The 20,997-nt window shown below is 33.8% G+C and overlaps 1 protein-coding gene across 1 annotated transcript in view; it reads left to right on the top strand.

Moving 5' to 3' along the window:
- The window catches only part of LOC111089431 (homeobox protein ceh-19-like), a 40,389-nt gene extending 24,004 nt beyond the window's left edge, over nt 1-16,385 (top strand). Inside the window, exons 2-3 of the mRNA XM_022401909.1 lie at nt 11,540-11,706; nt 15,504-16,385. Of these exons, the coding sequence (XP_022257617.1) occupies nt 11,540-11,706; nt 15,504-15,845 (509 nt within the window). The 3' untranslated portion in view covers nt 15,846-16,385. The remainder of the gene's footprint in view (nt 1-11,539; nt 11,707-15,503) is intronic.
- Nucleotides 16,386-20,997: the final 4,612 nt, after the last annotated feature.

The raw sequence follows: 20,997 nt of genomic DNA, 5'->3' as shown, positions 1-20,997 counted from the left end.
GCCAAGCAGGATATATATGAGTAGAAGCTAAGCCAAGCAGGATATATATAAGTAGAAGCTAAGCCAAGCAGGATATATAAATAGAAGCTAAGCCAAACAGGATATATAGACAGAATCTAAGCCAAGCAGGATATATAAGTAGAAGCTAAGCCAAGCAGGATATATAAATAGAAGCTAAGCCAAGCAGGATATATAAACAGAAGCTAATCCAAGCAGGATATATAGACAGAAGCTAAGCCAAGCAGGATATAAAAATTGAAGCTAAGCCAAGCAGGATATATAAACAGAAGCTAAGCCAAGCAGGATATATAAATAGAAGCTAAGCCAAGCCGATTACCATATTTATAGAAATGTAAATCTCCGTTTAGTGTCGTTTATTGTTATCAACCTAGTTACGCTGATGAGAGCTGATATAACTTGAGACTACAGTCCTCAGTTGACGATATTTTCTGTCCTTTTCGTTATCTAATCTGAGCTAATATGTTTCGTATTATAAGTTATACAAGGAAATCTCTATTTTACATCATTTTGATTTCTTTTTACAATTATTGTGTTTCCTGCGCAACTTGTATTAAACTATGATATTTATACTTAGAAGCAAAATGCTGTAAAATTGAAGGAAAAAAACCTGAATTATATGATGACTACAACAGTTTTACAAGAGCAACGTTTATAAAAACAACAACAACAAAAAAATAATTTAAATAAATTCAGATGTAGAATATCAGCTCAATCTACATTATTAGAAACAAACTTAATTTGGAACTTTTATTTCGTTTAGTGTCCCAAAATGTTAAAGACAAACGTTTTGTTTTATAACGCAATGTAATACTATAAAACACAGTGTGTATCTTACTGTCTGTCTCTCGGTCACGCAATGATGTCGTAGCAACTTAATTTGTTATTTAAGTAGTTTGGTTTCCTTTCAATAAGAAGCGAGTAGTCTACAACTGATTGAAAATTTTGTTTGTTTGTTATTAAACACAAAGCTACACAAAGGGCTATCTGTGCTCTACCCACCACGGGTATCGAAAACCGGTTTCTAGCGTTGTTTGTTAAATCGTCGAGTTAATATTAGAATATTATTTATTGATAGTATTAAGTGTGGTAAGATTTCGCCCTAACTGAACTAAAGCAAAAAACATACACAAGTTACAATGTTAATTCATATCTTTATCGAATATAGGCCGTACTTAATAATGACTTCATTAATGTTAGGACTAAAACATGTGGACTTATATAGTTCAGGGTCTGTGATTAGAATTATTTTGTGTTACTCTAGAAATTTTGTAGTTAAAGAAGTACTGTTAAAATAAAAATACTAATTTGGCCGCAAATGTTTTGCGGATCTCTGATAGTTTACTTTATAAATAGTAATAATCATACTGATGTAAAATATACATTTAATACTATCGAGTTGAAGATATTCTTTGTTCGGTTATGTTTAATAAAGGAAAAGGGTCTTCAGACTTCTTTGTTTTCTTTCCTTTTTCTAATTCCTTGGTAAAAGAGTAGCCCAAGAGTTGGCGGTGGGTGGTGATGACTAGATGCCTTCCCTCTAGCGCAGATAGCCCTGGTGTAGCTTTGCGCAAAATTCAGAACAAACCAAACCAAACCTTTTTCCAGATCTTGTAATGATGACTGACCTAAGTCTATAAACATCTCTAAAATGTCTTGTCTATGTTACAGCCTTAAGTTTAACAAATATTTTTGTATTCACTGGGGAGATTTTACGGGGAGCAGTAGAACATTTACATTCGAGGCAAAACTATTTTCTGTTGTGTTGCATAAGAATTTCGTATAGTTGAACCTTATGTTTTTTAAACCTCAGGCCGATTTGTATCAGTATCAGTTTACTGGTTTGTGGCCTTCTACGCAAACAAATACATGCGGGAAAGTAGCCACCTTAGATACCATTTCAGAATTTAAGTACAATGTTTTTGCGCATATCATCCAGAAAAAAGAAATAATGATTCTATAATTTATATGAACTTCATAATCGCTGTTAAGAAAATAACCAAAAACTGTTGTATTCTGTGTGTTTTAACATAAGGTATTCAAATATAATTTTGGTTTTGTTTCGGTGATATTTTCTTTCGCTACATCTTGTAATCCGTTACTTGTAATGATAAGGTGAAAACTGCATTTTACTCAGCCCAGTTACATCGTTTACAATAAACATCACATAAATAAGTTTTATGTTATTATACGTAAAAAAAATGGATCTTGTAGAGTTTTATTTATATTTCTAGCTTTGCGATATTAAAATTGTTTGTTTGTTTTGAATTTTGTGCAACGCTACACGAGGGTTATCTGTGCTAGCCGTCCCTAATTTAGCAGTGTAAGACTAGAGGGAAGGCAGCTAGTCATCACCACCTACCGCCAACTCTTGGGCTACACTTTTACCAACGAATAGTGGGATTGACATTATAACGCCCCCACGGTTGAAAGGGCGAGCATGTTTGGTGAGATGGGGATTCGAACCCGCGACTTACAGATTGCGAGTGGAGCTCCCTCTCCACCTGGCCATGCCGGGCCTGATATTAAAATAAAAACCACTAAAGTCTATTCTACACGGAGTATTAAACACTAGATTTTAGTTCAATTGTATTCATTATTGGTGGACACATTTGTAATTTAATTCGCGGTAATTTGATTTTACAAATCTCGAAAGGGAATATTAAATTCAGTCTTTGAAACATAAAATCAATACTATTCGACTGTAACAGACATGTAAAAGTTAGGGTTGGAGTTTGTTGATAATAACATAACTGATTTAAAATGTCTTCGTTATGTTGCACTATGCTATTTATCTACAACTTACATACAACACATTACAACTCCTTAAAACTCAGTCTCAGAGTTCATGGTTAAAACAAGGGGAGTAAAAACGTAAGCCTTTTATTAAGGGTCAGATTAGTTAATAATTTAACACCAAAAGGCAGCTCTTTGAAACCTTTTTTTTTTCATGTTCTTGTGATTATTTTTAACACAAAAATTATAATTTTTATGTCTTTGCCTTACACGTTGAAAATGACCAAAAATAACAATTATTTAACCCGGAAAAAATGCAAAACTGCCCACATTCAGACATAGTAGCATAATTATTCAACATACTAATACTTGTGCTTTAATATATAAAACTATTGAGCGGATTTTTCATATCTTAATAAAGTAAAGGGAGATTTTTACTTCTTCGCAGTAGCTCCAGGCATTGGAATTTAGGCCTTGTAGACCTGGGAGGGCCAGGTTCAAAAATAACTTCTTCCTCTCTCTAGCACTTGATTGATTTCTGTTCATTATTGGTTTAATTACTGCAAGAGGGCCAGAGTTTAGCTAGTCCACGCTTTCACTCTGACCCCTTTCAGGGTCATGTTCATGTATGTAATTATATTAATATTGATAAGTTAATACACTTTCACTTTATTCGGTTGTGTTAAAGTCCACACTGTACGAACAGTTCCAATTGTATTGTCCACATTTTTCAATAACTTTAAATTTCTTCAAGAAACCCTTCTTAATGCTATCACAGTAAATTAAAATTATTGATGATATCTATGTCTAGTATTAGGTGGCCTTAATTGATTTTTATTTCTTATATAAATATTCATGGGGAAGAGGTACTTAGGACTATTTTCATCATTAAGTGAACTAAGTAGGAGTCTATCGGTTAGTGTTTCTATATTTGCGTTGAGGAAGTTGATTTAGGTACTTTGTATGCTGTTGTAAGTAGTTTGTTCTGTAATGTTTCTAATTCAGTTTGAATTTCTACTTGTTCTTCTTGTCCAATATCGGTATTTTGGTCGTATGATGGACCAGGGAGGGTCAGGTTCATGGTGACCTCTTCCTCCTTACCGAACTATGATGTACTACCGGTGAATGTCGATGTTAATACAACATGAAGGTCGGAGTAAACCGCACTTTCTCCGACCCCTTTCAGGGCAGTTTCCATGTAGGTATCGACAGTTACATTTTGTGTTTTGTACACAACACATTTCACTAGTTAGAGACTAATCGAATACATCTTACATAAAATACCCTTTAAATGTATTGTTCGTAGGTTCTAACTAGTGTAGGGTTTTAAAGTCTACTAATAGGTGGCCTTATTACATCCTTATTTCTAAAGTAAATGTTTACAGGTGAGAGGTACTTAGGTCTACTTCCATCATGTATGTAGTAGCGATCAAGTTCGCAGAGTAAGTCATTCTTTTGCCAATTTTTCTCAAAGTAATTTATAGTATTATGCAAGAGTCTATCGGCTATTGTTTGTATGTTTGCATATCTGTGCGTAAATATTAATGAGGTACTGAGAGGGACTTTATATGCTGTGGTGATAAAGTAAGTTTTATATAGATTGTACCCTATTTATATGTTTGATAGCTATGTTAATCCATATAGGGCAGGCGTATTCTATTACGGGGCGTATATATGTTTTGTATATTTTAATCATGTTGTCAGGTGATGTTCCTTGGTTTTTGCCTGGTAGACTTCTTGCATAATTTGTGCGTTTAGAGATTTTTGTTAATATATTATTTGTATGTTTTACCCACGTCAGTTTTGGGTCTAAAGTTAATCTTAAAAGTTTTGCCGAGGTTGTGGTCTGGAGAAGTGTTCCATTCATGTATAGCTAGGTGGATGTTTTGTTAATCTTGTAAAAGTTAGTAATTGGTTTTTTGGGACGTTTATTTTTATTCGATATTTTGGACAGTATTATTTAATAATGGTTGTAGATTTGTTGCTGCTATGGATGGGGTAGAGGAACTTTTCCAGACCGCAACATCGTCCGCGAATTGTGATGCGAAACCTTGATTTTGGTCTTTTAGGAGTATATTACTCACATACATAATGAATAGAATAGGGCTAACTACCCCTCCTTGTGGTACACCTGCCTCTGGGGTTGCTACTTTCTCAATTGGTTTTTAAACTTTCGCGCCAAACTACCAAAGGGTTCTTTGCATGTAGCTGTTCTTATGATTTTGATATGGTAAGCTGTAATAAATGTACCAGATCAACAATAGCCACTGCCAATGGTTGGTTTGCTCTTGTTTAACCGAATAGATAGATATATCTGAGACTCCTACGAGTGGAGCGCGTTTTTGCAATAACGGGTCACAAACCATGAATCTAGAAAAAATAAAAGGTGTGAGAACTAATGTTTGATGAAATGACTGAGATGTAAAGTTTCCAAAATATATTTATTACTGTTTTAACAAGTACACTAACGTATTGCTATACGATGAAATAACTGATGCTACATTGTAGAGGTATAAACAATCCTATTCCCTTATTATACTTATAATCTGAACCGGGTTCGAACCTGACTGAAAGAAGCGATCTGTTTTCATTGTTGACGAGTTTCTCTCTTACAGTCGCCGAATGAATTTGATTCAATATGTTCTAGGAAGATCATATATTAATAATGGTTTGTTTGTTTGAAGTTAAGCGCAAAGCTACACAATGGGCTATCTGTGCTCTGCTCACCGCGGGTATCGAAACCCGGTTTCTAGCGTCGTAATCCGCCGACATACCGCTGAGCCACTGGGGAGCATAGTAATAAACATCTCAATTAATTCAGAAGAATACTTGGATCAATACGAAATCTAATTTTTTAAATACAAAAAATTTGATTATCTCTTCAAATGTTATAATACCTCATTAATGATGTAATAACGCTATACGCGTTATTAATAATAATTGTGATACTGTTATTAATTTTTTATCAGATTGGAAGATCAGCAGGTACATTTTGTTTGTTTGTTTGCTGTTACACAATGGGCTGTCTGTGCTGTGCCTACCACGGGTATAGAAACCAGATTTTTAGCGTTACAAGCCTTCTGACTTACCGCTGACCCATTGGGGAGCTGACAGTTGTACTAAGAGTCTTATTCGTAGCATTTATCCGTATCACACATACAGTTATATTTAGATAGATAAAGCGATAGATAGAACGTTTACAAAGCAAAATTCTGGTTAATACTATTATACATACAGTTATCCTTAGGTAAATAAACTGCTGAATACAGGGGTTACAAGGTTCAATTATGGTTAATACTATTATACAAAGAGTAATCTTTTCGTATAAACCGCTGAATACAGGGGTTACAAGGTTTAATTATGGTTAATACTATTATGCAAAGAGTTATCTTTTCGTATAAACCGCTGAATACAGGGGTTACAAGGTTCAATTATGGTTAATACTATTATACAAAGAGTTATCTTTTCGTATAAACCGCTGAATACAGGGGTTACAAGGTTCAATTATGGTTAATACTATTATACAAAGAGTTATCTTTTCGTATAAACCGCTGAATACAGGGGTTACAAGGTGTGAAGGTGGAGATATCGAGGATCAAGAAGTGTAATATTTTAAGGATTTTTTTAATTATCTTATATTGTATAAAACTAATGTTCTAAATTTATGTATTCAGTGAATGACAATATAAATAGTCAAAAACAAAAACCATGTAAATTTAAAAAGTACGTTACACACATATATATTTTATCCTTCTTATATATAATATAGTCATTGTAAATTAGCATGTGCATTAACTATATGAAACCAGAAAGTCAAATCTAAATTTCTGAATTCTGTCAACATATTTATATACTATTAGAAACTAATAAACAGTTAGCAGCATCCACTCTATATCCATATTTAGGTAACCCTAACTGTTAGTATACAATCTACACGAACCAACAGTTTCAATGCTACTATTCAGTAGAACCTTGTTAACATGCTCATTAACGCTCGAATTTTACGATACTTTAAAGGAAAAATGCCCCCTCCGCCCCACGATGGGTCTGCGATTAGTTCGAAGGATTAAAACGCTCATATGTGGGATTCGATCCTTGTTGTTAGCATGCTACAGATAGCCCATTTTGTAGCTTTTTGCATAACAACGAACAAACACACATCCTGGAAAATCATAAACCAAAATGTTTATTATATCGTATATTTTCTAAAAAAACTTTCAATTACTACATCCATATCGCCTTCCGGTTTTAATTTATCCTTAGATAAATCTACCTGTTACATACCCAGACCACCTAAATTACTACATCCATATCGATTTCCCGGTTTTAATTTATCCTTAGATAAATCTACCTGTTACATACCCAGACCACCTAAATTACTACATCCATATCGCCTTCCCAGTTTTAATTTATCCCTAGATAAATCTACCTGTTACATACCCAGACCACCTAAATTACTACATCCATAACGATTTCCCGGTTTTAATTTATCCTTAGATAAATCTACCTGTTACATGCCCAGACCACCTAAATTACTACATCCATATCGATTTCCCGGTTTTAATTTATCCTTAGATAAATCTACCTGTTACATACCCAGACCACCTAAATTACTACATCCATATCGCCTTCCCGGTTTTAATTTATCCTTAGATAAATCTACCTGTTACATACCCAGACCACCTACATTTTACAGCACGTTAAACCTTAGGAATAACGTCAACTATAAAAGTATGAAGATTTTAAAAAATTAAGCTCAAAAAGTGACATTTGAAACAGTTATAAATGTCATTGTAGCGATGCCTGGCATGGTTTTGTGGTTAGAGGATTCGACTCGTAATCTGTGGGGGCATTATAATATGCTGGTCAATCCCACCTTTCGTTGAAAAAAGAGAAGCCCCAGAGTTGGCGGTAGGTGGTGTTGGCTAGTTGCCTTCTCTCTATCTATCACTTCAAAATTAGAGACGACTAACGCAGATAGCCCTCGAGTAGCTTCTTTGCGCGAAATTCAAGAAACAATAATCAAACAAAGTCATTGTAGTGGGTTTTAATTTCAAGAACTACGATTCGAAAAAGAAATTATTAAAGACTGATATAAATATCGAAGCGTACAGAAATTCGTGTTTGAAATAATAGATATCTAATACTCTTTTTATTTAATGGAGTTATAAGTACTGATCAAAATTAAGTAAAGTATACAGATCAGAACTGAAACAATTTCATATAGCATATACATTAATGAAGATTAACGGTTGTCTCATATTGACTAGAAACTCTTAATTTAGTAACCAGTCAACCAGAAAACAAAACGTCTAATAATTATACTAAGGTGTCTACCCTCACTCTTATAGCGATTTCCATGAGGTTCGGCCAACTCACGAGATCTAAGTTAATTCTAAATCCATACACTAAGTCAAACATAGAGCATATTCTTCACACTTGCATGGCTAGGCTATAACCAGGCTTTAACGTTTGTACAATCTTATATATAGGCTCAATAGAATTTGACATAAAATACGGATCTGTTGATGTATTGAATACAGTTCAGGTTTAATGGTTGAAATTACTGTAACTGGATGCACTGAAACGCATGCCTGCAAAATACATAAAAAAGTACTGATGGAAATGGGAAAAATGGGAAGAAAATCGTTAAAGATAGAAGAAATTGTATCAAAAACGCACTGGCAAAAACATACCTACATGGAGTACGGACACAAGCACTCATGTATATATATATATAACCATAAAATCCGCAATTAAATATAGATTTTAAAAATTACTTTCTTGTTTTAAAATCCTTATGATCTTGCTTTGTGTTCTTTGATGACTCACAACCATGAGTAGAGTTAAGACATAGTTTAATTACGTCTCTTCCTTGTTGGGCATTTTGAATTCACAACTTTATAGATGAGACTCTCAATGAATCATTCTGTGTACACGAGAATCTTATTTTCTAGCTCTCGAATTTACTTGTCCAACGTTTATCTAAATTTTTGTTTAAACAAGTATAGATTGGTTGACTATTCTCCGATTAGATAAAATGTTAAAACAGCACTATGTATTATGGAAAACTTCTACTTGTATAAAGTCAAACGTTCATAGGAAACCGAACTCACGTCATTCTGACAGCAGAGTAACGTAATCATACCTATTGAATTGCACATGCTCCTAATTTTTATTGATTTATGATAAGAAATGTTTATATTAAATGTTAATTAACAAAATGTGATGTTAAAGTAAATAAATAATATGATGTTAAAAAACCCTTACCCTAATTCTGATGTGTTACACATAAATAAAATTAATCAAAAATTAAACTTAACCAACTTAATCCAGTTTACATCGTAATAGCTGTTGTCGAGCAGTTTGTTAATAATAAGTAGCATTTCAACCCTTGTAATGTCTGAATAGTTTTGGCATTGGGCGAAAGACCACGTCAGCACTGGATATATCAGATATGGCATGGTTATAATGTTATTATACACTCTTCTTTATTTTAACCCTGAAGTTCTTTTTATTAATTAATTGTCCATTTTCCGTTTGTGACATTTTTATTTGCTTTATGAATTATATCTAAGTTTGTTTTGAAAGATTTGGAAAATTTGTTGCTTTTGTACAAAGACTTGCAATCAGATTTTGGTGTTCATGAGCTTTCGAGTTGCTAATATGAGGCATAGTTTTTTAATAGGTGTTTCAATCATGGTTGAGCAACGAGTGCCACAGTAGCAACTGATATTTCAGATCAAGATAGAGTGTTAAGTATAGCATATCACATTAAAATGTGTTCACTTATATTCATAGGAAATGAGACAAAAGACAACTGTTGTTGTATCTAGCATAACAATGGAGAGATCAATTTAAGACCGAATGTTTCTTGTGAGCTACTTCTTCTTACGACCTTAATCCAGTTCTGGTATGGTGTCGGCCGCTCGGGTCTTCCTTTTCCATAGGTTATGGTCCTTTCCATCATTTCTAATTGCACCCACCTCTCCCATATTCCTGTCCACCATGACTCTCTATCTTCCTCTACTTCTTCGTCCCTCCACTGGCATTTCCAATGCTCTTCTCACTGCCCATCCTTCTTCACTTCTTATTACGTGTCCAAACCATTTCAGTCTTCCATCCCTTGCTTTTTTTGTCATCTTATAAACTCTAACTCTTTTTCTGATGTCATAACTCATTATTCTCTCTTTCTCAAAGATATTCCCAGCATCCATTTTAACATTCTCGTCTTTCTAAAATACCCTCTCCCTTTTTTTCTTATGGCCCAAGTTTCTGCTCCATTAAGCAGAACTCTTCACGATGTATATTTCTCTCACATCTCTTTTAGCTTGTTCTCATGACTTAACTGTCCTATGTATTGCCTGCTCTTCTTCCTCTAGAAGTTTCTTGGGATTAATGTGTTTTCCAAGACGCACGTGATCCTATTCTTGTAGGTTATTGATTAGTATTTGTATATAATTTTGCAAGAAACATGTGTTCGCTGAGGCATCTTTGTGATACTGGAACGCTAAGTTACTTTAATTTTATAAGTTTTGAGTTTCATTAAACATATTACTATGCATATACCGTTTGTCTTACTTTATATACATATAGACACACATGCGGCCTTTACACAAAATAAGGTGATACTATCTTCCTTATTTTTCGTCACTCTCTTTATAATACTAAACTATTAAAAGGTCAGTTTTCTTTCAATGAAAGTTCCACTGGCTCTTTAAAACCTAATTACAGTCTTATAAATCGGTATAACGAGAATGACGCCTGTTGATTGGACACAGATGGTAGACTCTTCTATGTGACTGTTGCCATTCAAGAGTACTGACCCCACTTCCTCTGAGGTCAAGGGAGAGACGTCACGCCCCATTGATAGTCTCCGCCATGTTTGGCTATCCTATTTCACCGTAAGAGCAGGCTATGAGAGGTAGGTTGGACTCGTTGATATGGTGGAGGGTAGGGGAAGGAGAAGGCGGTGCGTGTTGATTTAACACAGTCTAAGTCATTATGTCCGGCTACTAATCTCTGAATCGTTCACTTCCTTGGAAGGAAACTGATCCGCTCTTAATCTAGGTTTCTTGTTACATAGATAAGTTTAATGACCTAAGATCTGTTTAGTTGAGATGTTACTAAAGAGCACTGTGAGATTACGATGATCAAATCAATCGATAATTGGTAATTAATTAATTGATTTTGTAAATAATATCGCAGAATGGTTAATGGAAATGTTGCCTGAAGCTTTGTATTAAAACTGTACAATTTTTACATCATCCTTTTACAACGTCTGCAAAGTTATTTTGTTCAGAGGCAAACAAATAAAAAATAAAGAATTACATCTGATTATATGACAGATTGATCAGTACAAATTTAAATCCTGAGTGTTTCCAATTGTATACGTAATTAAGTGCAGGAGCTGTGTGTGAAAGGAATGAGTTAAATATTTAGTGAATTATAATTAAATTCTGATCAAAGCAAGCTACCTAATAGATCAGAACTAATAATTAACAAAGTACTTAATATAGCTAATTTAATATATGTTCTTACTTGTAATGGTAAGAATGTATTTGGTATCATGTTCTTAGCGATGCTTAAAAGCAGCAGTCAAATATATTTTTTTTTAATTTGTCATTAGTCAATAAACGATTAACCAGAGAATGCACACGTGATTTTATGATAAAGTAAATTTCAGTGAAATTTTAATTGTCTTTAGGTTTGATTATAAATATTGAATTGAAAAATTATACATATCACAGTAAAGCCTTTGTATAACGTTTTTGTTTTGTTTCAGAATCTACCAGCAGATGTCGCTCATCAGCTGAAAGAAAGAAACGACCACGAACGGCATTCACAGCAACTCAGATAAAGGCACTTGAATCCGAATTTGAACGGAGTAAATACTTGTCGGTTTCGAAAAGGATGCAACTTTCTAAAACACTAAAACTAACAGAGACTCAGGTAAACTGGAAAACATATAACTATAACTATCCGATCAGTTTATTAATTGAGGTGACTGAAAATAATTTCAGATTATACAAAATCTGACAATATTTTATAAACATAAATTTTAACTGAATTAACATAGTGTTTAACTTTAGAAGTAACTCACATTAATCGCATCATTAAAACTCTTTAATCGGAGTTGCCAGACTCACGTAAAAATTAGCTTCACGAGAGCTCGCTAACTCATACGTTTTTATTTTTTGTTTATTTGTTGAAGTTCGCGCAAAACTGCACGAGGTTATCTGCACAAGCCGTCTCTAATTTTGAAGTGATAGTCTACTGAACACCACCCTCCGCCAACTACTGAACTATTCTAGTCATTCCAAATAACAGGATTTGTCAATCATTCTTATAACGCACCCACAACCACAAAGTACGGAGCGTAATTTTGTTTCTTTTTGGCGGTAACACGAACCACGGACTCCTCAGATCCACAGTCGGCACACTAACCACTGGGACACACTCGGGCTATCATTATTTGCATAAAACTTTAAAATGTGGTAGTTTTTTTTATCGGAATGAGCTGGTAATACACTTTATAAGCTGGTGAAACACTAGTTTATACAATTCATTATAATAATTGATTCTTTAAGATACGGTATTGCATTGCGGTTGTTAGTTAACAGGCTCGTAGTTATACAATATGTTTTAAAGAACAACTTCAACGTTGTTCTGTGAAACATATTGTATAACTATGAGCCTGATAATTAACAATGAGTGTCGAATTTGTTCTTTAAAACATATTATATAACTACGAACATAATAACTAACAGTGAGTGTCGAAGTTGTTCTTTAAATCATACTGAATAACTATGAGCCTAATAACTAACAATGAGTGTCAAAGTTGTTCTGTAAAACATATTGTATAACTATGAGCTTGATAACTAACAATGAGTGTCGAAGTTGTTCTGTAAAACATATTGTATAACTATGAGCCTAATAACTGGCGTTGGGCTTCGACACTCATTGTTAGTTATCAGGTTCGTAGTTATTCAATATGTTTTACAGAACAACTTCGACACTCATTGTTGGTTATCAGGTTCGTAGTTATACAATATATTTTAAAGAACAATTTCGAAACTCATTGTTAGTTATCAGGCTCATAGTTATACAATATGTTTTACAGAACAACCTGACACTCATTGTTAGTTATTAGGCTCATAGTTATACAATATGTTTTACAGAACAACTTCGACACTCATTGTTAGTTATTAGGCTCATAGTTATACAATATGTTTTAGAGAACAACTGCGACACTCATACTATGCCGTTTCTGGAAATGATTTTGCAATTTCTAGCATGAAAACAAGTTTTTAAAGACAATTAATAGAAAGTTGTTGTATACGTAGAGAAAGCACGCGAGGGAAGGAAGATATTCCACTTGTCAGACTTCATCTCCAAAGTACTGTTCTCTATAATTGTATTATACAGTTCCAATCGTAGGTTTCTCTCCAGATTATCGTTATTTATAGTCACATTTCCAAAACCTACTTGCTAGTTTATCTTCAATGTATTATTCCGTATATTCACCTGTAGAGTTCTACTTTTCAGCCTTTCTATAAAGTACCGTTTTGTAAAGTCAACTTTCCAAAATTTCAATTTATGGTATTAATTTTTTATCACTGTCTAACAGGCCATAAGTTTCCAAGACTCAATCTAACCAATGTACAATCAATCCCAACTAATGTAAACTCTCATGTACAATTGAAGGCTTAACATACATCAACTTCTCTTGAACTAAAACACAATATGGGAGTTACTCGTGACTCTTATAACGTACCCAAACTGCGGAGGACGATTTCGTGGAGGGCGGTAGAGGGGAGAATCATGGAATCTCATATCCACAAACTGGCCAATCTCGATGTTAATAGCTTTGTAATTAATGAAACACGCGGAATAATGGTGTACATAAACCATGTTAGCCTGACGATTTTATTTTACCTCTAAAAGGTTTATTGTGCACCGATAAAAAAAGTCGACTTTTCAATTTCTTACTAAATATCATTGTACATCTTGGTCACTGATCTTCTGACTATAAAATTTTGATAGCTCGCCTCTACAAAAGTGACAAAAAAGGAAATTCTAGTAGTAGTAAGCGTGACGTACTTGCAATTAACTTTAACACGAGATTTATGTTTTGAAAATCTGTCCAGATGTTAGTTTTTATCATCCCACACATAAAAGTGTTTACCAGGTTTCAAGTGTCATATGAGTTGTACATACATCTCTATAAACACAACATTTCGTGATTGATAAGCGCAGTACCAGAAATTAAATAAAAGTAACTTTTAGTGAGCCAGTCCTTCCCAGAGATTCATCTGAACACTTTAAATCTATTATATCTGCCACCGCCATCTTGTGACAACATTATCGGTTTCCATACAAATAATATCTTACGTGGAAACATCTCGAGATGGGTTGTGAACTAATAAAGCTACGTTTATGAACTAGAGTCCTATGGAGGTAATGTATTGGTTATATCAACGATATTGGTTTGATATTTTATAAATAGCTGAAGAAACAACAACAGTACTTTACTTGTAATATTCGTTTAACTTATAAAAGTCATAGCTCTGTTTTGACCAGAAAACCTCGAATACTAAGCAAATGTGTTAGAATAATATATTATATTTAAGAAAATGAATAGACAAAAATGTCGCGAAATATTAAAATAATGAGAACAGTTTCGTTCATTTGATTATGCCAGAAATTGCGACCATGTTATTTGTTTGTGTATATAAACATCACCTTCATATTCCAATATGTTAGCAAACTGGAGACAGACTTAGCTTCTTGATACAGGACAGACGTCTAACTAAAACTGTCACAAAATACCACATTTATAACCAGTTATACATGTGCTGCTCTGGCTAACAATGAGAATCCCTAAACATTCGTATTTATATAAATCAGATATATGACAACCTCATATATAAAAATGCACTCTTTGTTCATTGTTGACACTTCAAGGCTGTTTATGAATACACATTTTTCGTACAGTATTTCCACTATAGTGATCTACAACTACACATTGTTACCACTACTGCTCTATATGAATACACACTATACATATAGTTAGGATTTTAGAAAATTTATCAAATGGTGCATAACGTAATTGTTAAAACACAAAATATTTTCCAGATTTCAAACGTCACGAGTGTTTTATATTCATATAGAATACGGTAAATAATTTTCTTTAAATCTTAAATCAAGAAGGATATAATTATATAAACCTGGGTATACTTTCTATATGCGATTTTTCATCTTTGAACAAGTTAACTAATAGCACCTTATCACATAGCAGTCACCAGCTTGGAGGAGATTTTATTGACTCAACTCCTGCTTATCAGTTTCGTGAACAATACACAGTTTCTGTCTGGAATGGCGTGGATATTCTCCAACAGATATTCAAATATATTTTACGGCTAGTAAGCTCAAAATGAGCACATGTGGGATCAGAGTGAATCTGAGTTACAATGAATCCGGCCTCAAGTGGTTAGATCATAGAAACAAGACCTCTTGTTTGTTACTTCTCTTTAATCAGCTCATCTCTTTGAATTGTTTGTGCAGTAGAAAACTACATTTCAAGAATAAGTATTATTGCGCTCTTCACAGTTAATCTCTGATTATCAATACAACTGTATTTTAATTACGTCTTAACTGTGCTAAGTCCGATTTTCTACTGTTTTGACTTGTGCACAATGAATTCATTATCAGTTGAACTGAAACTATATATATATTTCTATTTGTAGATTAAAATCTGGTTCCAGAACAGGCGGACAAAGTGGAAGCGGAAATATACGAATGACCTAGAAATCATGGCTCAACAATATTACCAGTCCTTAGGAGTTTACACAACTCGTCCAATGTTTATTGGAGATCGTCTGTGGCTATTCGGCTATCCTCCCGGAGTCCCTAATCCACCTAGTAGTTCGATGTACTGTCTAGGACAACTACCGCCTTACTTGCCTTCATGTGCCGGTTCCTTCTCCACCACCCGGCCATCTCCGATCCTGGATCCCTCGGGGTTGAGTCCTATTTCACCGCCGACAAATAGTCTCGGTCCTACAGGACTAAGAGGACCTACTAGTTAGATCATCTTTTCATGATGTTGTTTTCCGGCAAAGTTTGACGAAACAGACTATATTAAGTTTCACGAGTTTGATGTGGATATATCGGTACAACGTGGAGTCTGGAGAGTAATTTGTTGTGAACAGTGATCACATATAAATATTCTTGTACCCGGTTTGTTATTTCTTCAGTCTTCGAAAATGTGACGTCAGCTTAGTATTGAACAAAATTTATTCGACTGGTGAATCATAAAAAAATCAGTTAAAAGTACGACAAACTAGCAGTTTGAACAAAAGTTTGTTTTGTTTTTTTTGGTCTTTTTCTGCGAGAATCTTTTTTCCCTTTCTCGTCAGTAGAAACTTTAAACGTAATAGTGTTTAGTTTATATCTCGCGTTAAATGCCGTGACAACACGGTTACTATCAGCACCCTCCACCCTTCCTTCTCCCCTTTTAGGACAAAGTAGTAAGGTGCCCACTGCTAAAAGCTAGTCGGAATCAATCTTTGTCCTTGTGATTCATTCAACGCTGGCAGGCCTAGTGGACAGACTGGTGAAAAAAAAAACACTGACCAATGATGCCATTTTATCAGCCAAATATATTTGTAATCAAACAATCACTGCATTATCTCTAGCTACGTTAATGTCTTTCACCAGTCATTCTACTGATTGTTATCAAATGATGACACCAAGACATTCCTTATATCCAGCAGCAAATCAGCTAGGATCCCAGGTCTGCTCTCAACTATGGCATGCCAGTAAAAGTGACTAAGTCACTCATCGATCCATTATTAGTTCCCTTACAGATATGTCCATCAATCTGCAATATACAGTATCTATTACATTAAATAATAAGTATGAAATATAAATAATTTAAATAATAATTATAGGTATAATTAAAATAGTCCAAAAAATTATGTATCTCTAATATAACGTGATAATTAAAAAATAGTCCGTCTTCGGAATACTGTGCCTTGATGTTGGAAAAATAAATGATTAACTGACCATCGGTAATATACGCGTTTATACTGAAACTTTAGGGAAGACGTTGCCAAAGGCTATTTTAACTTTGTCAAACAATTGTATATAATAATGTTAACTGCAGGTTTTTCGTTTTTATCATGTTTTATGTTTAAGGTTTGAATTGTTGAATATAAGTGGAATAACACTCTTAAGATTAAGAAATAAAACTAGCGGATCATAACAAAGCTGCTACTGAACTTTTATAGTTTAACAGTTTCCAGATTGTTGCCCAACTTTTATAGTTCAAGTTTCCACGTTGCTGACGAACTTTTATAGGGAAATAGTCAGGCTGTTACCCAACTTTTACAGTTTAATAGTTCCTAGTTGCAACTCAACTTCAACTGTTTCCGAATAAAGAGATGTGTCTATCCAATACAAACTTCCCATTGTTAAAATATCCTTCAGAACGTTAACCATATTACTGATTAAAAAAATTGCCAAACAAACGAAAGAACAGTGACCATTCGCTCTGGAATTTATCTTATTAAACGTCGCAATGGCGAAACGTTGAACAAAATAAATTATGTTTTTTTTGTTTTTTTTGTACTAAGTGTTATTATTATTATTATTTTTTGCAAATGACAAATATTATCCAGTTAGCACTACAAACTATAAACTAAGAAAAAGATAATACCACAAACTTATTAGTGCACAGCTGCGCAATGGGCTATCTTCGCCCCATCCGCAGTGGGGATCAAACGTAAAAGTCACGTGTTATAAGCCTATAAGTTTGCCGCCCGAGGACTGATAATAAGTCTAAAGAGCACATATTTCACCTTTATCCTGTTTTAGAATAATACACCTTAACAAAGTACGACGGGAACAACATGCAGCTAGTCAAGGGACGATGCCTTTCCTTGTATTATAGCCATAAGAAAAGTAATTCATCAAACTGTTTGATAAGGCGTTAGTCTGAGTCATTGTTATTTATTTCTGAATATATTTTCGTATAATATACTAGAAGAAAAAACTTTTTTTTTTGCAACGTTACTTTTGTTACAGCAAATTCATTTTGAAATAATAATGCCACAATTCAAAAACAAAGTATGTATTTTTCTTTATTAGTTTGAAAATTATATTAGGCAATGATATATTTCACTGTACCTTCTTTTCTCCAAAATTTTGAGTAATAAAGTGCTTGATGTTTGACGCAGAAGTTATTGTTAATCCACTTTATTCATACCGTTATTAGAGAAATGGATAATGTTAAAAATAACACCTTATGATAGCTACACATTTGCCACAAAAATATAAATGTTTCTTATAATTTTCATTTTCATCGATAAACTGTTAATAAGAGGGCATTTTCTTATACAACAGCCGGTCTTATGAGTAACAGAAGCAAATAGTTTATTAAGTTTCCCCTGTGATGTCGCGAACTTTCAAGCAGTTTGAAAAAATGTGGTACTTTTAAAATGTGTTATGATTTGAGAAAGTAATTCAATCACTCAAAAAGAAAGTTCTTGAAGCACAAGTACAGCTGTTAATGAAAAAAAGAGATGAGCATTTAGCTTCTAATATAAGAAATCTTATCCTTTACATCTTGGGGTTCTAAACGTTGTTGGTTTCCCAAGCGATCTCACCTCAAACTTTAGATCTAATCTCAAGTAACTTTGTATCACTAAAATTGAAAAAATAAAAAACAAATGAAACGAGACAAAACTATGTAGGAAAATTATGGTATGTATTACTAGCTTCTGCCACTTAAATCCTTATTTTTTGTCTTTGTATGAGCAAAACAGATTAAATCTCCGAGTCTGAAACCACGTAAAAATATTTTAGTATTTATTATTAATTTTTGTCATTTGACTTTTTTATTTCATGACTTTCTATCACCAAAAAACGAGGAAAAGTTTGGTTATTTTAGCACAAAGCTTCAAAATAGGATATAGAAATCTGATTTTAGCGTTGTAAGCCCTCAGATTTACCGCTTAGCCACCTGGAGGCACGAGGCAAAATTACAGAGGAAAGGTTTGGTATGCATTATAACTGTCCATCTTGTCATCAGTAAAAGAAATTACCGAGTGTGAAACTACGTAAAACATTTATTACGCATTCATAAGTTTCAGGAATAATAAGGAAATAACGAATTAATCATATGTAGTTTGATCACTATTACATTTTTCTCTTTACAAAAGCGGAACAAATTGCCTTCAAATTATTATAATGCTGTTTTACGTTGTTGAAACTGTGCATGTTTTGTTTAATTTAGGAATGCTTTACTTTCCCAATACAATGTGTTGACTACAAACTATAACTGTTTCCTTATCGTGTTTCATCTGCCCGAACAGAAAATTTCCACCAAAAAATTTTGTGTACAAGTTCTTCTTTTCTTGCATAAATCTGTAGCGGCATTTTAACAAAATAAATCAACTTCTGTGCATATATGACATAATCTGAACGATATTATTATCATATTTTTTCCTCACACAAGAAAAAGAAAACGTATAAAACTTTTCTTTGTTTCAACATCATTTTGTTGAATAATAAAATTAACCAAGTTGTATCGTTGTTTCAGTAATACAACCTGTAATGAACTCCGTAATTTATCTTCGGCATGAAAACGTTCTACTTCTTGTGTTCATGTTTCACTTCAGAACATAATTTTCTCTTGCGAAAAGTGTTATTGCAAAATTTCCCACCTATGTTTCATAAAATTCCTAGGCTAAAATATTATTATTCAAATAGCATGTTTGTTTGTTCGTTGAAATTCGGGCAAAGCTACTTACTAGAGGGTCATTAACGCTAGCCGTCCCTAATTTTGAAGTGATAGACTACAGAGAAGGCAGCTAGTCAATATTATCTACCGCCAACTCTTGGGCTACTCTTTAACAACAAACAGAGGGATTGATCGTCACAATATAACTCTCTCACGGACTCACAGTATATCTAATTGAAATTATTTCATACTTAAAAAGTATTTTAATTAACTGTTGAATGGCTTCTTGTTGTTTGTTTTTGAATTTCGCGAAAAGCTACACGAGGACTATCTGCGCTAGCCGTCCCTAATTTAGCAGTGTAAGACTAGAGGGAAGGCAGCTACTCATCACCACCCACCGTCAACTCTTGGGCTACTCTTTTACCAAAGAATAGTGGGAATGACCGTCACATTATAACGTCCCCACGGTTGAAAAGGCGAGCATGTTTAGTGGGACGGAGATTCGAACCCGCGACCCTCAGATTACGAGTCGAGCTGTCTAACCACCTGGCCATGCCGGGCCATGGCTTCTTATATTCGTGCAAAAAATCGGTAACAAAAAATATATTTTACTACAGCTGTTTAACGAAACTGTCTATGCCTTTCTCTCTAATTGTAAGGAAATATTTCACTACTAAGTCTGAGATATTTGTTGTTACACATAAGATTAATACAGAATAACTACACTTTAAGTGTTACTTTTCTTTTATTAAAAAAAAGGAAAACTCTGTTTTCAAGAGTTATTATAAAATCCATTGAATGGTTATTTTTTAGGTATGATAAAAAATCATATTCGTCAAATTCTTGAACCTTCATTATTTCCATTTGTTGCTTTTTTTCTGGCTTTTTGCTAAGTTTCACTATCCTTGCAGTTTGTGTAAAAATACAGGGTAAGATCTACAAAGAGAAATCTTTAAATTTCGCATTGCGTTGTTCTGATATGATTTCAGTAAGAAGACGAGAATTAACTTTGATGAATGGTGATTTAATGTTTGTTCCTTAGTATATTCCTATCACAATAAAAGCAGCAACATGTGTCTCAATATTAGCCAGTTACTGGAAGTTCAAGATAATAATCTAAAGCAAACTGTCAAAGTGTTGATAGGAAAACTACGAACCTCAAAACTTACCGGAAATGGAGATACAAGGACAAAAACAAACATTCGGACGTAATTGGTTTGAGACCTATTAGTAGCGGGTCTCTGAAGAAGTCTCTGCTTCCCGAATGAGACGTTTCCCTGAAACGAAGATTAATTACCCCGTCCATTGGGTGTCAGCAGCGTGTCTTTATTTACTTTTATTAGTTCTTATTCAGTTAATCAGTAGCCAATCACAAGGATGCATCACTCACTTTTCGTTTTGAACACGAAAACAATTTCCTGTGTACGGATGTTTAAGATGTGTTTACATTTTATTAGGAATAATCTTTTAGGGACAATGTCATGGAGTTTGGCTTA

Source organism: Limulus polyphemus, unplaced genomic scaffold (assembly GCF_000517525.1).
Source record: "Limulus polyphemus unplaced genomic scaffold, Limulus_polyphemus-2.1.2 Scaffold121, whole genome shotgun sequence".
In the NCBI taxonomy this organism is placed as follows: Eukaryota; Metazoa; Arthropoda; class Merostomata; order Xiphosura; family Limulidae; genus Limulus; species Limulus polyphemus.
Note: the sequence above shows the minus strand (reverse complement) of the source record. Positions and strands in the feature narration are given on the sequence as shown.